Source organism: Ursus americanus, chromosome 9, assembly GCF_024610735.1.
Source record: "Ursus americanus isolate L20-20 chromosome 9, mUrsAme1.1.p, whole genome shotgun sequence".
Lineage (NCBI taxonomy): Eukaryota > Metazoa > Chordata > Mammalia > Carnivora > Ursidae > Ursus > Ursus americanus.
Window position 1 is genome coordinate 15,994,177 of NC_142135.1, and position 19,041 is coordinate 16,013,217.

The window sequence follows — 19,041 nt, forward strand, 5'->3', positions numbered from 1 at the left end:
GAGAATCTCAGCATGACTAGAGAGCACAAAGCAAGGAAGAATGAGATGGGCCTGGAGAGAGAGAGGAGGGGCTAGTTAGATGGGATATTTTAGGACATATGAGGGATATGAATCTTCGTCCAGAGAAAATAGGATGTCATTAAAGGGTTTAAAGTACAGGACTGATGCGATCAAATTGTGTTCTGAAAAGAAAACCCATGTTTCAACATAGAGAACAAGTTATAGGAGGCAAGAGTGAGTACAGACAGATCAATCCACGTGGTACTTCAGTGTCCTCAACAAGAAATGACGGAGGGAAAGACTATGGTGATGGTATAGATGAAAATGGACAGTGCTGATGGCTGTTTGGGAGGATAAATGGGCAGGATTCAATGGCACACTAGAAATGGAGCCAATGAAGAAGAAGTTTCCTTGTTTGGGGAAGGCAAAGAGATACCAAAAGGAGACTGAGATGAGTTCACTGTTTCTGAGATGGGTTTTATCCAAGGGGACATGTTTGAATCACTTTTCCTTCTGATTCTCTACCACCTCATCTGTCTCCATGACTAGGGGCTCAAAGGGAGCATTTGTGTCACAGCCAAGACGAGAGAGAGAGAGAGAGAGAGAGAGAGAGAGAGAGAGAGAGAGAGGAAGGGAAGGAGGGAGGGGGGAAGAGAAAGAGAAAGAGAGGGAATGAGTAGTTTCCTGAGTCCTAGGATGGCATCTTTCTTATTAGTAGAACTAGCACAGGCTAAGGTGCAACTTTTAGCTTCTGCATTAGTCTTACAATCTTCCTAACACTGAATCTCTCGTCAGTTGCACTTCTCTACTTGCTTCAGGTCTAAAGGTATTCTGAATGCCACTCAAAAAGCTTAGGTACCCAACATTTAACTGAAAGAGATGTTTATATAATAAGATTTTCTCACAAAAAATATTTTCATAAGGTAATAATTCTTAGCAAAATGACCAAACGATATTTGACAAAGGAAGTGGCCTTATCTAACAAGGTGAGTAAGATGAACTCCTTCTGTAAGAGACGGGTGGAGTACCTTCCACGACGCATAGGTTTGGTTAGGGGTTAGAGAGAGGAGCAAGGGAAGAAAAGGGGGCATGTAGTTTGTTGGTGACCTTACCCTTTAACGTAAATATCACTTGATTTTTGTCCTGTGAAGATATTCTCATCCTCTAAAATGACATCTTCAGTGTTCCAGATGGTTACTCTCAATTCATACCTGGGATAAGCGAAGGCAGCGTTAGGCTGAAGACCTTGAAAGCAGAGTCAGCTGGTGTGTATGGGATTCTGGTATTGCTGTGAGTCAATGGGCTTCCTCAACTTCACCAACATCAAAAATATCAACACTTAAGGTCTTGGTTCCATCAAAACCGAGTGTCCCAGCTGGAATCACTAAGGACATGAAGTTCTCTGAGCAGAAATTGCTTCTATTAGCTGACGTTTTTCAGAATGTTGTAGAATGCCTATGCGCAGTAGCCCCTCCATAAAACAGGGGCCAGCATTTCAACCATCACCCCCGCTACCATTACTACCACTCGCCCCTGTAGTAAATGGCCAGATGGAAAGTGAGATGTGATTACAGGTGTCAACTAATCCATGTAACCGATGTTACAATGCAACAGTCAACGTAATTGATCAAATGTCATGATCTTTTAGTCGGCCACCATGGTCTCTTCCCCTGAAGGTAGGCTGCAGCTGACTTACCCTTTTGGCTGCCTTGGTGAAATGTCAACAGGAGGTCCAGGTTGAGGCATATCTTTGGGAAACATGTCCACCCACATCTGCAGGCGGCCCTGGTTAAGAAAAGAAGCTCTTCTTTAACTTTGGTGGGATAACACATGGGCAACTGATCATTCGTGGTTTTAACAGATCCCTTGACTGGAAATGGATATTAGCTATATAGCATATCATATCTTATCATATGGATATTATTCATATTATACATGCTTAGGATATTTGCTGACAAAGACAGAACTTACATTTTTATTAAGAATTCGTCGGAGCATATGTTAAGAGCAGGTGAAGGGCAAACAAACCCTATTGAGCACCTACTATGTGGCAGACACAGTGCTATGCACGTGACAAAACATTATGTCAATTCTCCCCATATCCCCAATGGGTAGATGTTATTATTCCTACTTGACAGATGAGAAAACACCTTGCCCATGCTTACACAGACAATATGTAGCAGAGTCTGGATTCAACCATTGTCTGTTGACTCCAGAGACTCTGCTTTTTCTATAAACTCTTAAGGATTAAAAAGATAATACTATCTGTCAAAGGTATCATGCTTCATTGTTTCCAACGTACTTTAACTTCATTACCTCCATAACTGCTTAGCCCAGCTACATTTCTGTGTTACACATCAAAAGAAACCAAGGCTTAGAGCAGCCAAAGAAATGATATGAGTCCTGTGGCTCATTAGTGGCAGAATAAGGCCTCCCATCCATTGCTTTGCACTCCAAACATCAGAATTTACTCTGCTGCAAGGGATCTGAGGGCCCATGTAGGGAGAAGGCCCAGTGGATTCAATGCTCAGCCTATTGTATACATTCTAAGTACTGCATCAGCTCAGACAAGAAGATGAGTGATCAATAAGACCTGGAATGGTCAGAGGAGATTTTATATGAAGGAAGTGGGGTTCCCAACCAGAGCAGGGAGGATCTGTAGGATTTGGGTGAAGGAGGGGCTTTGGCTAGAAAATAAAAGGGCTTTCCTGGGGAAGGGACAATGCAAGCAAAGAGTTTAGCATTTGGGAAGAGAAGAACCAATTAATGGAGGATTACAATCCTAGAGTCTCTAAAGAGATATTAACATTCACTTGTAACCAGGGGCGCCTGGGTGGCACAGCGGTTAAGCGTCTGCCTTCGGCTCAGGGCGTGATCCCGGCGTTGTGGGATCGAGCCCCACATCAGGCTCCTCCACTATGAGCCTGCTTCTTCCTCTCCCACTCCCCCTGCTTGTGTTCCCTCTCTCACTGGCTGTCTCTATCTCTGCCGGATAAATAAATAAAAAATCTTTAAAAAAAAAAAAAAACATTCACTTGTAACCAAAAAGCCACAAGGTAAAATGAAGGACACCAGTAACCAAAAGGTTTTAAACATCTGGTAGCAAATTTCAGGAACCAATCATGGGCTTCTACATCTGATTAAAGCTATCCTTTCAAGACTCTCCCACACATGCTAGCTCTAGTTTTACATCCCAGCACCGCTGAGATGGCAGTGTGGGTGTTCCTGCCCCATTGCAGTCGAGCTCATGTGTTTAGCCAAGTGACACAGTGAGTGAGTCCAGGGCTGGGACAGGACTAAAACAAACTGCCTGGGTGAAATCCCACTCTACCACTTACCAGCTGAGTAACTTTGAGTAAGTTACTTAAACTCTCTGAACCTCAACTTCTTCATCTTAAAAGCAAGGATCATAACAAATACACCATGAGGCTGTATTAGGGAGTAAGGGTAAGGTGACCCACACGCCCCTATTTGTCTAGGAAAATCCTGCTGGTGACCCTTGTACCAGCTTAATTATTAACAGCAGGCTTTTTTACTCTGAAAATGGCCATCATTTAGATAAACAAATCTTTGATCATCCTGAGATAATTTACATAAAGGGCCTAGTATATAAGCACATATTAATTATGTACTTATAATTAATAAGTATGTATCAAGAAGGCTCTTAATAAAGTTGATCTTCTCTTCACTTCTAACTCATAATCCAGATCTCTGGTTATTTTTCCAAACAGCTTCTTCTTGTCAGTTCTTCAAAATAAGTCACCATCTATTGCTTCCCTGGGAAAACTAACGGACCGTGGGGTTACTGATAGATTTTGGACAAGGTCTTGTGCATGCCAGATGGATTTTGAAGTTTCTCAAATATCAGCATTCTTTCAAAAGAGTGTGATAACTCAAATCCATTAAAAAGGCAAAAGCATGAAATCCAGCTCTGACTTTAGGGCTGAATTTCTCAACCTCAACATTATTGACATTTAGGGCTGAATAATTATCTGTTGTGGGAGACTGGCTATGCAGTACAGGATGTTTGACTGCATCTCTGACTTCTACCCTCTAGATGCTAGTAGTATCCCTCCTGCCCCTTGAGACAACCAAAAATACTTCCAGGCATTGCTAAAGTCTGGGGCAGGGAGACAAAGCTGTCCCTGGTTGAGAACCATTACCCTAGGGCACACAAGAACAACTTTTAGGGATAAAGTCCTGTTCCTTGGGGGTGAACACTCCTATTGGGGCCAGAACCATCTTGGCCACTACCTGCTCCATTCCTGGTTTATCCTTGTGGTACAGCGGCCGAGTTTCTATGTGCTCAGGAACCAGTTTACACCCAACCTCTGGTATATCCTCCCACGAGTGTAAAACCCTCAGGGCCAGGTGCTCATAAGACTCCACCGTCTCATCTGCATGGAAGGAAGAAAAATAGAGACATTTGTCAGATATAGGTTCCCATAATGGAACAGTGACAGACTGTCAGATGCACTTTTAAACACTCCCTTAAAGGTTAAATTTAAATGTGCTGAGGCACAGGGAGAGAGCAAAAGAGTAAAAGGGCAAAAAGAGAAGAGAAAGAGGTGGGGTGGAGTGGAGGGAAGGGAAAGAGACAGGAGGTTTAGAGAGCGGGAAGTAAGACGGGTCGACAAGATGACCAGAGTGCAGTCAAGGTCTCAGAGTCTGAGGCTCCATTTGACCCTTGAATAAGATTTGTCTAGAACTTATGAACTACAGGCTTGGCTTTGAGGTACTGGAAAGGGTGTATTTCCTGGAGATATAAAACTGTTTGCTAACGCCATAGTGTAAGAGGGCCCAGTGGATCTGTGTGGTCCAGAACAAGGTGGTGAAATCCGCACAGTATGCATTCATGGAGGTCTTATCTTTCCTCATTGTTGCTCCTTCCCACCAACACACCTGCTCATGAGGAAGGTTCTCTGTTCTGTCAGCTTACCAAAGAAGGCAATACATAAGAAAAACTACCAGTAGATAAAGTACTTGCAAAAATAACATAAAAATTGTTGAAAAAAATCAAATCTTTTTGATAAGGTTTAGAGTGGCCAAATTTGACATAGGGAAAGTTGAGTTCAGTTTTTAAATAAGGCCACACACACAAACACACACACAATCTCCCAATAGCAATAATTACAATCAGTAAAAGTTGATGAGGATGATCACATAACCAGTGAACTAAATCTTCTGTCAGAAAGTTCAATCAGATCTTGACTGAAACGAGCATCATTTCAGATTTTTGGTGGCCAAAAGAAAATGGTTTCATCATGAAATGTAGAATGTTGACCAAGGACTTAAATTGACCTAATAGAGTATATTGTGAAAAAATACTTTTCTCAAGAGAAATTCATTCATAGGTCATTAATACACAATTTAAATGTCAATTAACTGCATGCAAAAAACCTTCAAGAGCTTCTTGGGGTCAAAATAACAAGGTGAGAAGAAATTTTGGTGTCAAAGTGGCAGGGTCAACATAACAGTGTGAAGACATCCAGTGAGATGTCCTTAACTGGGTGTTTTGCCTCAGAAGCTCCGAAACTCTGTTTTCCACGTTGGTAGCTCTGCATCTATCGATCTGCATCAAGTGGATGGGAATGGCATCACAAGAATTGTTCTGTATCATGAAGGTAAAGTAAAGGTGGCTTTTTTCTCATCCTAAATTTATGAAAGCCCCTCTGGGATCTTCCTGGTATGTCCCATGATGCTTCTTGGTGCCGAAGTAAGAGAGCTGTTGGTATAACATGTATGGGGGTAGTTTGGGATGTGCCCAGTGATTTATTTCATATCATACTCATTTTAAGGTCACTGCCTACCTTCCAACACAACAGTCCTATTTGTGTGATCGATGCTATAGAAATACCAGAAATGTGGGAAAATATCTATAAGGAAGTTCATGGTAGCTTTGTGTCACTGCAAAAAACAATGGACACAATGTAAATAAATGACACGGCCATAAAATGAATGTCGTCAATGACAGTCTCAAAGAACAAAGGAAAATCATCATAATCTATTGGAAACAGAAAAAGCAGGATACAATACTATATACGGTACACTTCTGATTCTGTAAAAATGTCACACACACACTGTAAGGAAATAGACCAGCAAGCAGCATGCTTATCTCCAGATTTGGGGATTCTGAGTGATTTTCATTATCCTCTTTTCTTTTCCAAATTATCTACCAGGAGCGTGATTACTTTACAAGAGAGGGCTGCTCTCCCCAGCCACAAGCACCACCAGAAGCAGGCTTTAAAAGAAGAGCCACGTCAGCAGGAAACACTGGGGGAGTTACCAGAGTCCTCCTCCGTGAAGACTGTTTTTCCAGAAAAGACCTGATTTCCTATCTGTATTTTCCCAGGACGAAAGTAGGGTCCATCCAGTTTGTTGTCTTTGCAGAGCTTTGTGAGGATTTCAGTGGGTTTGGAGGTGTCTCTCCAGGCGTTATATCCTTCTCTGGAAAGAGGGGGAAAGGATGGAGAGGGTAAGGCCAGCGTTCCCCTGGGAGGACACACTCAAAGTAGCTATGAAAGGGACCATCTGAGTATGATCAGTGGTTCCCTTCAGACTTCTTGCCATTCTATACACTTGGGGCTAATGTTTTTTGTTTTGTCTTCTCTCTTTTCTGGTTAATACCGCTGCGTCTGCATGCTTGTATGAAAGGCAGGACTTCTGAGTAGCGTGACAGAAAAGCTCTTTGCTGGTACTTGTTCTTTTTTGGGTTTGGGGTTTTTTTTGGGGGGGTGTTTTTTTTGTTTGTTTGTTTTAGAAATGTACCTTAAAACAAAAATTGAAGTGACATTCACATAACATAAAAGACCAATTCAGCAGCATGTCGTACATTCATCATGCTGTACATTCACTACCTGTACCCAGTTCCAAAAACTGTTCATCACGCCCAGAGAAAACCCTGCACCTGTTAAGGGGTTGCTCCTCGCTCCCCGCCCTCCTCGGCCTTTGGCAGTCAGCCGTCCGCTTCCTGTCGGTCTGGGTTTCTTTGCATGCAGTTCTTGTTCAGCTTCGTTCTGTCCCTTGCAGAAGAGCCATCTGACTGCTACTTCTTCTAAGAGGAAGCCCGGCTCAGCCTTTCCATTTCTCTGCTTCATTCCTCCCCTCTCCTCCCCCACCAAAACCATATTGGAGACAGGTGGAGAGTCTAAATGTGTTGGTTCTCTGATCAGTGATTTTCCTGGTGGTTAGTTTCTAAATCTTGCCAACCCCCTCTTCCCTTGAACACTAGCTGTTTGGTTAAAAAATATTAAGCTGCCATGAAATGCTCCCTAAGAGCCATGACCAAGACAAGCTTGGATTTCTCTGCTCACTGGGACACAGGATTCGTCAGAATTTAACTTCTTTAACTTTTAAATAAATCAAAACATAACTATAAAGCAGTGTTCCCACCTTGTGCCAGAGACATGAGGATCCTGAAAAGTTCATACAAGCCATGCCCAGAGCCATACATACAGAGGCTTCCCCAGAAACAGGTGCTCTGGTTTGGGTTTGGGTTTTGTTTGCTGGCTTTTTGTGCTCTCATCTATTTTTAAAAATTCACTGAATAAAGTTGACAACTCCCTTGACTAAACTATTCTGCTCCCTGGTGGTTCCACTGTCAGGAAATTCTTCTGAACAGAAAAGGCACGATCTTTGCCTGTGGCTTCCTTCCCTGACTTCAGAGTGAGAACCGCTCATCATTCTCTGAATGGTACCTTCTCAGGTACTGTGGATTGTGAACACCGCAGGGGGCTTATACATCCCCAAGAGTCCCCAAAACCAAACTGGATTTCTAGGCTATCAATACAATGATTTCAAAAAATACTTAATGACACTACAGAATGCTGGGGATATAGGGGCAGGTGCAAGTAGCAGCTTACAAAATGACGTGGATAGTGTGAGGCCAACTTCAGGGGAAAACAGCATAGAAAAAACACTAAAAGGAAATAGGTAAGAATTTTTTACATACGTTATGCCTGGGTGGAATAATTTGAGCATAATTTTGTACTTTCTGTATTTCCTCAATTTTCTGCAATGAATATATATTATTTTATATTCGAGAAAAACATTTCTAGAATTATACCATGGAAATCTAATGAATGTTTTTATATTTTTCCTGGTGGAAGTTCTTAAAGTTTTTGTTTTTTTCTCAAGATATCAGATAAAGCGCACTTAAAAAAAAAAATCAAGCTGGTAGTCTATATTTTTAAATGAACCAGAGGGACATTTGTGTGGCTCAGTCTGTTAAGTGTCTGCCTTTGGCTCAGGTCATGATCTCAGGGTCTGAGATTGAGCCCCACATCGGGCTCCCTGCTCAGCGGGGAGTCTGCGTCTCCCTCTGCTCCTCTCCCTGCTCGTGTGCATGCTCTGTCTCTCAAATACATAAATAAAATCTTCCAAAAAATATTTTAATGAAGCAGAATTCAAAATCATTGTAAAGAGCGAGAGCTGATCCATTCCTCCCTCTTTGTAAGGTGGGATAACACCTCCATGGGTCTTGAGACAACCGGATGAGGTACAGTGTCTGGTGTATCATAAGCACACACGAGTGTTCGTTATAATTAACTGGGATATTGGCATTTGCGTACTATTAATCATTCTTCCAACATCATTCTTCACTGGGAAACTGCCCACCAGGCCCAGCTGACTGAGTGAACATGTTAATTCAACTCTTGACTCCTGAAGAGCCTGCTGTGGGTTCTAAGTCAGTGCTGCCTCCCAGCCCCAACCACCGTCAAGTGCAGCGAACAGTTTCTCCAACCAGCCTCGCTGACCTGGAACCCCTCTGAGACATTCAAGCTGAGCCTTGGCCGGCCCAGCAGTGCCCCCCCCCCCTTCCCCCAGAAGAACTTACATCTCGTACTGGCTCTGCAAGCCACAGATGGCTCGGTGTCTGCTGTAGAAACGGTTCTCCAGGTCGATCCTGGTCTCCCCAATTAGGTCATCTGTCCCGATCAGGTCATGGTCATAGATCAGGATGGACAGCAGGGAGTCCTTTGGGAATGTGGCCTGGATCTCAAATGACCTGTGGTCCAAGTAAAGGCGTTAGGAATCTACATCCGGCTACACAGGGAACATCTCCCCGGTCTGCTTCTAGGTAGTCTGCGGTTCACAGGAACTCACTAAACACTCGGCAACTCAGTGAATACTTACTAGATATTTATTTGATTTAATGTTTCATTGAGATTCAATTTCCAATTCTGCTGTCAGTTTCCAGTAGCCAATAATCTCCCCTTCCGTGGGCCGCATCCCACAGTCTTCAACTAGAGTGACAGCAAGATGGGTATGAAAAACCTGGGGGTTTAAATGTCTCCAACAGAACTGATTTCCAATTTTGGATTTGAATCTGCAACTTCCCGGGTGTAAAACTTTGGGAAAGTTATTTCATCCCTCTTGGCCTCCTTATGTGTAAATGGGGAAATATACGTCTTCTTTATAATGCAGCATGGTCGTTGAATGTGATATTGTTTATACAAAGCACACACCTGGCGTGCAAGTATTCAGCTGGTGCCCAGTAAACTGCCATTGCCTTTCCCCTCCCTTGTTGCTTCACGGGGGGGATGTCAGCTAAGTTTGTTTTAAATGACAAGCCTCCTGAAGGTGGAAAACTCTGAAAACAGAATTGCGGGACTGTAATGCCACGTCTGCAAAATTCTGAGCCCCGCGACCATGAGACCTGTCTCCTTCATCTCTGTATTGCTGGGCCCTGGCTTCACCTGCAGAGCGTAAGCAATGAATGTCTCCCTGAACCGCAAGGGATCTCAGGAATCAACACATCCACCCCCTTCATTTTACGGATAAGGAAACTGAAATCCAGAGAACAGAAGTGACCTGCCTGGACCGTAAGTCAGGTCAAGCCAGGGTCAGTACCACTTCCCTGACCCCCTAGTTCTGAGCTCTTTCCATGATACCACAGTGACGCAAGGTGTTGAGAGGAAAAGCGGTGCTGTGGGATTTCCCAGGAGAATGCATTACCCGTGCTGCTGAGCATTACAGAAGATAACTAAGGAGGGCACTTGCACTGAGGAGCACTGCGTGTTGTATGCGACGGACGAATCACTAAATCCACGCCTGAAACCAACATCCCACTGTACGTTAACTCGCCGGAACGTAAATAAAAACTCGGAGGGAAAAAAAAAGAGGTAAATTCTGAGTGCATTTAGGCAAGTGTCTTCTTGAAAACAAAATAAAAAACACACCAGCGTTGTCCAGCTGTTCCCCACTCCGGCTGCCCTGGGACAGGTGCGGTGGGCCAGCCTGTGAGCGAGGGACCGACCGGGAGGAGGTGGGGAGAAAGGGAGGATGGAAGGCCCATGATTTCCCTCTGGTCTGCAGGCCTGTCTGGGTGGCTGCCCTTGCAGTCAGGCCCACGTAGCCCCGGCTCTCACGCTCCCGTGGCAGCGCCCGCAATTCTAGCACAGCCCCTGACCAGCGAAGCCTCCCCGAGAGGAGGCAGAGCCGCCACAGCTCCACTGACTGTAACCGACGGAGGCAGCTCCACTGGGCCGGGGACCCGGCTGTGCGGGGAGGATTCCACTGCCTTCCATCAGGACACACAGCATCGCCGGCGGTGCCAAGGTGTAGACCGAACAGGGCTTGATACCCTGGTCTCGCAAGGAAGCCTCCGGCCGCTCTCTCTGAGGCTGGCCATCGCACGGCTGCTGCCACCCAGGCAGGACCTGTTCAGCGCTTCACTACTGCGGCAGCCGCGACAGAAGACTCCATGGCTTTGGTCCATCTTCCCAAGCGGAGTGTTCACAGCTTCACCTTCCCTGATTTTCACCGGAGCTGTCAGTAAAAGAACTGCGGGAAACAGCTCACCGTGGGTGGGCTTCCAGCCCCCCGGGAAAACGAGGCTTATACCCGTTGGAGTGTCAGTGAGACACTACCTCTAAATACAATGGTGGTTGAGAAAAGAGAAGGCATTGGGACGCCTGGCTGGCTTAGCCAGTAGAGCATAAGACTCTTGATCTCGGGGTTGTGAGTTCGAGCCCCAAGCTGGGCACAGAGATTACTCAAAAGAAAAGAGAGAAAGCATCACGAAATGGGTAAAACTGAGCCTTGTTGAAACACTCAGTACCTCTAAGCTTCAGAGCAAAGCGGTTCATTCATTCATTCTCTTACGTATTTGTTTGTTCATATGACATTTATTATACACTGTCTGTATGCCAGGCACTGTGAATTAAGAAAATGAGGAAACGCCGAAGTCTGTGGACGTGTAGCGCCTCAGCATGTTGCCGAGTGACGGGGGCCCATATTCTGACCGGAAACTGACTGAAGGTTTGTCCATCCAGCTATTCATTCGTTCCCTCTCCGAATACTTGCTGAGCGTCTATCTGTATGCCAGGCATACACGTAGTTCTGGGGAAACAGCATTGGTTGGACTAGACCAAGTCCCTGCTCAAAGGGAGCTTACCTTCTCATGGGGAGCTGAGAGACAGCCAATAAACACAGAAACGTATCAATTCATGTCAGAAGCGATGAAGGGAAGGAAAGCAGGCACAGTGCCAGGCTCCAGGGGGTGGAGCCTGTGACATCCTCATACAGTGAGGTCGCCAAGAGGGATTCCCCAGCCCCCAGGTCAGGGACAGAAGCCCTCTACTTGGCCTGCTGGAACATGCAGGATTGAGCCAGCAAGTTCTGTCCCCGCGTAACAAGAACACAACGAAGAAAGCATCTACATATGGAGGGCTCTGGGAGAGGCTCCACAATGCCAGGGGCTGGCGGGAATATTCCATCATCCTCTGCTTTTGTTTACCATAGCCATAAACAGGGCAATAAAACCAGTCGAACCCATGGCGCTGTGCTGAAGTACCTAATAAAAAAGTGACTACAGAGCACTTGGCAAAATGAAGTGCTGGTTACATAAGTAGCAAGTAATAATCAAGGTCATCTCTGGATCAGAGAAGCAAGGGTAAGCCTCCCTGGCACCATTGTCTTGATCATTCTCATTAATCTGAACAGGCAAGATCATTTATTGCCTCATTTCCTCTGGAGCCATAAAGTGTTAAGAGGTTCATTCTGATCAAATGTCACAGAGTCCACGGTGATCACGAAAGTGTAAATGAATTTAAATGAGGCTGGTGGAGCGTTCCTCTCACGCTCCTTGCTACTCCGGAAAAAAAAAGAAATTAAGTACAGTTAGGACATAGCCATTGTTAAAATGATTATCACGGGGGAGAGGGAGGAAGCGGATGTGTTCTGAGTGTCAACGACATGCTCTTGTAGACGATATGCTAAGTGCTGTATGTTTCATCTTTTAAAGGCCACTGAGAGTCAAGTGTCACAATTGTTTGGTAGAAAAACTGGCATCAGAGAGGTTAAGCCACCTGCATAAAGTTACAGAGCCTATACGCGGCAGAATGTAACCCTCGTTTACCTGACTCCAAAGTTAATAGCAGTCAGGTGCACAAACCCAAGCGGGGAACACGAATGTGCACCACACACTTGTTAGAAGACAAATGGGGGCAGCAGGGCTGCTGCGAACTGGAGAACACCTCATTCGCCCAAACATGCACAAATGCAATGTGTGTTGAAACACTTTGTAGGAAAGCAAAACACAAGCAGAGGATGCAATTCAATTTGCTTACTTAGGGGTCACCTCAAATGAGCTGCAATATGATCTGATGGAAAAATCCTTTTGATAGGAGACAAAAGACCAACGGTATGGCCCCTTCTCCCCTATTCATGAGCTGCGTGAACTTGAATTAGTTTCTAAACCTCTCTGGGCTGTAATTGCCTTGTTTATAAAAAGGAAATCTCTCTGTCCAAAGGCAGGAGGCTGAATCAGATGACCATTCAGGTGCCTCTTAAACGTAAGATCTAAGAAAATCATTCTTGGAAAACTACGGGCATGCAAATCACCAGGTACCAGCAAATTCCTGAAGGGATCAAGGAGAGAATGTAGTGCTTCTCCACGAAGGTTAGCTTGATTGGCTATTACCACAGGCAGAGGTCAGCTCTTAACTTCCTGCCACATTCACTCCCACACACATGCCTACACACAGCTCCCCACAAAAACACAGCAGAAGCACACACACACAGGACAGCACGTCACGACCCAGATGGCCACTGACCTTCCAAATACTGGGTTCAGTTGTTTGGGGATGTATTTGTCCCGGTCTTTGATTTCCGTTTGGCCGAGCTTAACCACAATGTAGGGATCTGCTTTGCCATCCGGGTCAGCGGGGCTGAGATTAAATGCCTGGAGAGAAAGGAAATCCTTTTGGTCCTGTGGTTCCCAACATTGGCTGCTCACTCAGATCACCTGGGATTTTTAAAAAATATGGTTGCCTGAGTTCTATCCCCAGATTCTAATTTAATTGGCCCCCGGCTTTGGGACTTTCAGAAGCTCGCTAGATGATTCCAGTGTGCAGCCAAGGTTAAGAACCACCGCCTTAGCCTCTCCATCTTGCGGCTGAAAGAAAAGTTATCAGCTTTCCTCAAGTTGAACTTTCTCTGGAGTCCTCTCCCCAGTGGAAAGCAACGCTTGGCACAGAGTAATGAGCGCTCTGATGGACACGAGCCAGGAGCATGACTTTGAGCTCTAGTCCTATGTCTTGTGTGATCTTGGGCAGGCCCTGTCTCCTCCCCGAGATCTCTCTGTAAAATCATGGGGAGAGGACCTGAAGGCCCATCCTGCAACTGAGGGGCGCTGAATCCATGACTCCATCAGGCCTGCATTTAGCACTGACCAGCTGAGGAGTGGTCATTTCTCAGAGTGAGGTCTGCTTCTAGACAAGCTGGGCTTTAACCCATTGCAAGGAAACGCTTTCTACATGAAGGCCCAGGTAAGGGGCTGGTGAAAAACCCTGTAGAAATGCGAGCTGAGTGAGAAACGATCCCATTTTTAGGACTCTGTCCCACAGGTGGAATACATAAGCACACGAAGCTCTGTTTCAAGGAGGCTCATCGGAGCATTGTTTACTAGCCACATTTGTAAATAACCTGTATGTCAATTACCTAGGGAGAAGCTCAATCCAAAATACCCCTTCCCCATTTGCTCTCATCACATCACCCAGTTTTAATTTCTCACATGGCAGTTATCCCTGACATTCATCTCATTTATCTGCTCCTCTGCTTATTTCTGTCCTTTTTTTAGTCTCCACACCACCCCCCGCTGGTATGCGATCTCCATCAGAGCAAGGGTGCCGTCTATCGTGTCCATTACATTATCTCTAGGACCTAGAGCCGGGTCTTCTTAGTATTTGTTGAACGAATGAATAAACGGGTACTGCATTAATTCAAGAAAACACTAGGTGTCTACTACAAAGAAGAGGAACACCTATATGTACTGATCTGGAAAATGACCAAGTGATACTAAGAAAGAGAAAAAGAGCTCGATAGGTAATACATGAACCAAGATTCTATTAAGTAAGTAACTAGGTGTAGTTATAGACAAGTGTAAATACAGGTGACTCTTGAAAACGTGGGTTTGAACTGTGCAGGCCCACTTACATGTGGGTATTTTTCAATAAATACAGTACAGTACTGTAAATGTATTTTTTCTTACGGTTTTCTTAACATTTTCTGGTCTCTAGCTTACTTCACTGTAAGAATACAGTGTATAATACATAGAATACACAAAATATGTGTTAATCGACTGGCTATGTTATCAGCAAGGCTTCAAGTCAACAGTAGGCTTATTAGTAGTTAAGTCTTGGGGGGGGGGGAGTCCAAAAATTACATGTGGATTTTCAACTGAGAGAGGGGTTGGCATCCCTTACCCCCACATTGTTGAGTGATGAACTATAGATACGGATGTGTTTACATATTCATAAGAAAAGTGAGTTATTTCTGGAGATAGAATTACAGAGGTGGGAAGATTTGATTTCTTTCTTGGAGCAACTTTTAAGTAGTAGTATTTTTTTATATTTGTGGATGTTTTATCAAATTAAAAGGTTTTTTTGAGAATTTATTTATTTATTTATTTATTTGACACAGAGGGGGAAAGAGCAAGCACAAGCAGGGGTGGGGGGAGAGGCAGAGGGAGAAGTGGACTCCCCACTGAGCAGGGAGCTGTGATGTGGGGCTCGATCCCAGGACCCCAGGATCATGACCTGAGCCAAAGGCAGATGCTTAACTGACTGAGCCATCCAAGCACCCCTAAAAGATTTTTAAATTAACTTATTATTTAGATCTTCCCTGAGTATTAAAGAATAATTCTTCTTTGTTTTATGCCTCATTTATGCTTCTAAAAAAGGATACAGGCAATTTGAAGAAGGAACTTAGTATAAAATAAGAGTACTGCAATCAAATAGGATTATGAAAATCAACTCCAAGGGGATGATATGAAAACAAATACATGAACCATAAAGATTTGGCAGAGATTTGCTTGATTGAACATCAAACGTGGCCCCTAGATTCCAGGCAATCAGACCTAAAAGTTTCATAATCAAAGTGTAGTGTTCTCAACCAAAAAACAGACTCTTAACTACAAAGAACAAACAGATGGTCACCAGAGGGGAGGTGGGGGGGATGGGGAAATAGGTGATGGGGAGATGCACCTGTTGTGATGAGCACCCGGTGACGTATGGAAGTGCTGAATCACTATAGTGTACCTCTGAAACAATATTACACTGTATCATAACTAAGTGGAATTTAAATAAAAACTTAAGAAAAGAAAACGAAGCACTCTCATTATCAGAAAGTAGGAAGCCTAGAGCAGAAACGAAAATTTTCTTGGAAATACATTTGGAATGAAATTTCTGACAGCGACAATGCTGAGGCAGAGCCAGGGGGGAGGATTTCACAGGGATAGCTGCCCTGCTCGGCCCTCATTCCGCTTTCCTGCCTGTGAGCTTTCTGCTCCAGTCCTATTTGGTTTCCAGCTATCAGGCAATCACAGAGAGCAAATGAAGCTACCCCAGAGCAGGCTCATATGCCTGCGAAGTATCTTCCCTAAGTGAAAAGCCAGTAATGTTCACGTTACCAACCAAACTTCATACCCCCTGTTATGGACAGCAGTGTGTGTTCTCAACATTCTGGGTCCAAGCCCTACTCCTTAATGTGACTATATTTGGAGACAGGGTCTTTAGGGAGCTAATTAAGGTTAAATAAGGTCTTAAGGGTGGTGCCCCAATCCAAAAGAACTAGTGGCCTTATAAGAAGAGAAGGAGACACCAGGTCTCCTACTCTCTGTTTCTCTCCCTCTCTCTCCTTCTCGCTCTCCTGATTGTTCACTCACTCTGTGTGTGTGTGTGTGTGTGTGCACGCATATATGTTCACAGAGGAAAGGCCATGTGAGGACACAGTAGGAAGGTGGCCACTGACAAGCCACAAAGAGAGGCCTTACCAGAAACCAATTCTGCTGGCAACTTGATCACTGATTTCCAGCCTTCACAACTGTGCGAAATAAATGTCTGCCGTTTACCCCACCCAGTCTGTGGTACCTCGTCATGGCAGCCTGAGCAGATTAAGACAATCCCTCAGAGTAAACAAGGTGGCTTACCGCAACGATGTACACCCTGATGAGGACTTTGACAGGGTGGTTGGGGGGAACCCCTTGCTGGATTCTCAGCTGCCCACTGTCCTCAGTGCTGGAATCCTTGGGGCTCTTGTAGATGCAGAAGGAGCCCTGGAACGGCAAAGCATGACCCAGTGAAACGAGATGGTCATATGCCCCACTGAAAGCCCTAGAGGGCATAGTGCCAGGAAAATAAGCATAGCCTGGGACCCAGCAGGACCTGGGCTGGTGCTACCCCCGTGTCTGGGTGTCCTCAGGCGGTCCACATAGCCTGCTTGCATGCGAGCTTCTTCACGGTTCGTCAGTGACTCTGTGTTGTACACTGGCAGCCTCTTCACAGGGCTGTTAGGTGGGGAATGCAGATAGGAGCATCCGTGGGAAACCGAATACCTTTAACACACGGGGAGCTGAGCTGGTGATTTCCCCCAGCATGTTCTTCAAGCCTGACTGCAGTATTCCTATTTTCAGATGCTGCCAGTAAGTCTCATGAAGGTCAAGTCCAAGATCACGAAGCTAGTTTGTATTACAATACCATAGAGGGGCCAACCACAGTCCCTGTGCTATTTCCAACACACTGCCCTGCACCAAATGGCCCAGCGCACAGCTGTTCAGAGTTAAGTGCCAACCACTGCTTTGTGATGCTGACACAGGGAGTCTGCCAGGATGAACAGCTAGTGTTGTTTGATTAGTTTAATCATCCAGTTGGTAGGTCTGCATAGATCATCTATTGTAGGTCAGGGGTGGGAGAAGCAAAAAAAAATTCAGTGATCTTTTTAGATAACAACTCTGTCTCCTTATATCCCATCAGACTGAGTTCCAACTCACTTCATTGGCCACACTGGCCACATAAGCCAAATATCCCAAAAGACCAGGGCTAGGCTTTGGGGGGTTCCACAGAGGCTCTGGCATAAAGACTAAGGAATTTTCTTACACACATTCCACACCACAATCTCATTAACAGAATTGAGTCATATTGGGCATTTACAGATAGGAGAGCCAAATAAAAGCGTTAACTCTGGAACTTGCCTTAAACTTCCCTATGACTCGGTCCCCGTCAAGGCCATGGTCATCCTCCGTAGACTTGCCTCTGAGGAGCTCAAAGGTTTTCACCCAGTCTTCAAAATGGTTGAATTCACTCTCGAGATCACCATCGTATATCTTTAGGGAAAATGGAGAAGAGAGTGCTCAGAGGAAGGAAGGCCCAGGATTGATTTAATGAGAAATTACAAGATTCTCCAAAACCAGCCTTGATATATACCCATTGGAAAAATCTAAGAGGCCACTGTTCGTTTATTTTTAGAAAAACAAGGAATATGATTGACTCAGCATTCCTGGAACTAGCTACCACTCTGGAATGTATAAAATCTTTTGGATAAACTTTGAAGTTCCAAGAAGTAGAGCTAAACCAAAATTTTAAAAATATATAATATACGATTATAAATATGAGAGAGCTTTTTATAGCAAATTGATATCATTTGGTTATTGTATCTAAACTATAATATTTTGAGGACATTCGAATCAATAAATGTCCATTAAGCATCTAATTCTTAACACATACGAAATGATGGAATATTTGTTTTTATTATCATGCATAGAGACGTGAATTTTCCAAGTACAAAGTTATATATATATGTATTTTAGAAATGCAAAATTGAATTGAGTTTTCGGTTTGGTAATATAATTAAATCACTTATGCAAATTTCCTATCAAAATTACTTATCTAAATTTCTTATATGTAATTTTCATACTCCCAATTTTCATATCGATAAATATGCCTCTAGCTAATAGTCTCTAACTAATGTTAAGATTGGTCTGATGGAGCTGACTTTAGTGAGAGTTAAAACTCCTGTTATTTGGGGGCATCTGGGTGGTTCAGTTGGTTAAGCAGCCTATTCTTGATTTTGATTCAGGTCATGATCTCAGGGTCCACACCTGCAAGACAGCCAGGTTGGGGATTTCGTCTTCTTTGGGTTTCTTCTTGAGCATTTTGTCCTTCTTCTTCTTTGGCCCATCTTCTATATTTACCACTACCTCGTCTGGTTTCGCCTCTGTGGATATTTAGTGGAAATTGTTAGACTTCTCAGCATTGTTGAGATGAGAAGAAACGGAGTCAACCTCCCTCTTTCCCTTTGTTCCTGCATGTGTCATGACTTTTGTTTTATTTTACTTATTTATTTTTTTTAAAGATTTTATTTATTTATTTGACAGAGAGAGAGTGAGAGAGAGAACACAAGCAGGGGGAGTGGGAGAGGAAGAAGCAGGCTCCCAGTGGAGGAGCCTGATATGGGGCTCGATCCCATCACGCCAGGATCACGTCCTGAGCCAAAGGCAGACGCTTAACGACTGAGCCACCCAGGCGCCCCGTGACTTTTGTTTTAAAAAGGAAATAGTAACATTTCACTGCAGAGTTGCTACCCAGCGCTGTAGTCTGCGTGTGCAGTGACAACAGACCCACAGGCCAGGCAATGTGTTGGCCTGTCCTGGTATAGGTAAGAATTCATTAAACTGGGCCCAGAGATGGAAGGAAGGAAGGAAGTTGCCCAGTCATCCAACTGGCTAAGAAGAGACCCAAGAGGGACAGACTCCAAAGATGT

The 19,041-nt window shown here is 44.4% G+C and overlaps 1 protein-coding gene across 1 annotated transcript in view; it reads right to left on the reverse strand.

The window, feature by feature from the left end:
- FER1L6 (fer-1 like family member 6) overlaps positions 1 to 19,041 on the reverse strand; it is a 112,181-nt gene that overhangs the window by 17,771 nt on the left and 75,369 nt on the right. The window contains exons 28-36 of the mRNA XM_087864633.1: positions 18,380 to 18,495; positions 17,474 to 17,605; positions 16,433 to 16,558; positions 13,059 to 13,186; positions 8,837 to 9,007; positions 6,287 to 6,447; positions 4,255 to 4,397; positions 1,697 to 1,785; positions 1,113 to 1,211 (exon numbers count right to left, since the gene is read on the reverse strand). Of these exons, the coding sequence (XP_087720759.1) occupies positions 1,113 to 1,211; positions 1,697 to 1,785; positions 4,255 to 4,397; positions 6,287 to 6,447; positions 8,837 to 9,007; positions 13,059 to 13,186; positions 16,433 to 16,558; positions 17,474 to 17,605; positions 18,380 to 18,495 (1,165 nt within the window). The remainder of the gene's footprint in view (positions 1 to 1,112; positions 1,212 to 1,696; positions 1,786 to 4,254; positions 4,398 to 6,286; positions 6,448 to 8,836; positions 9,008 to 13,058; positions 13,187 to 16,432; positions 16,559 to 17,473; positions 17,606 to 18,379; positions 18,496 to 19,041) is intronic.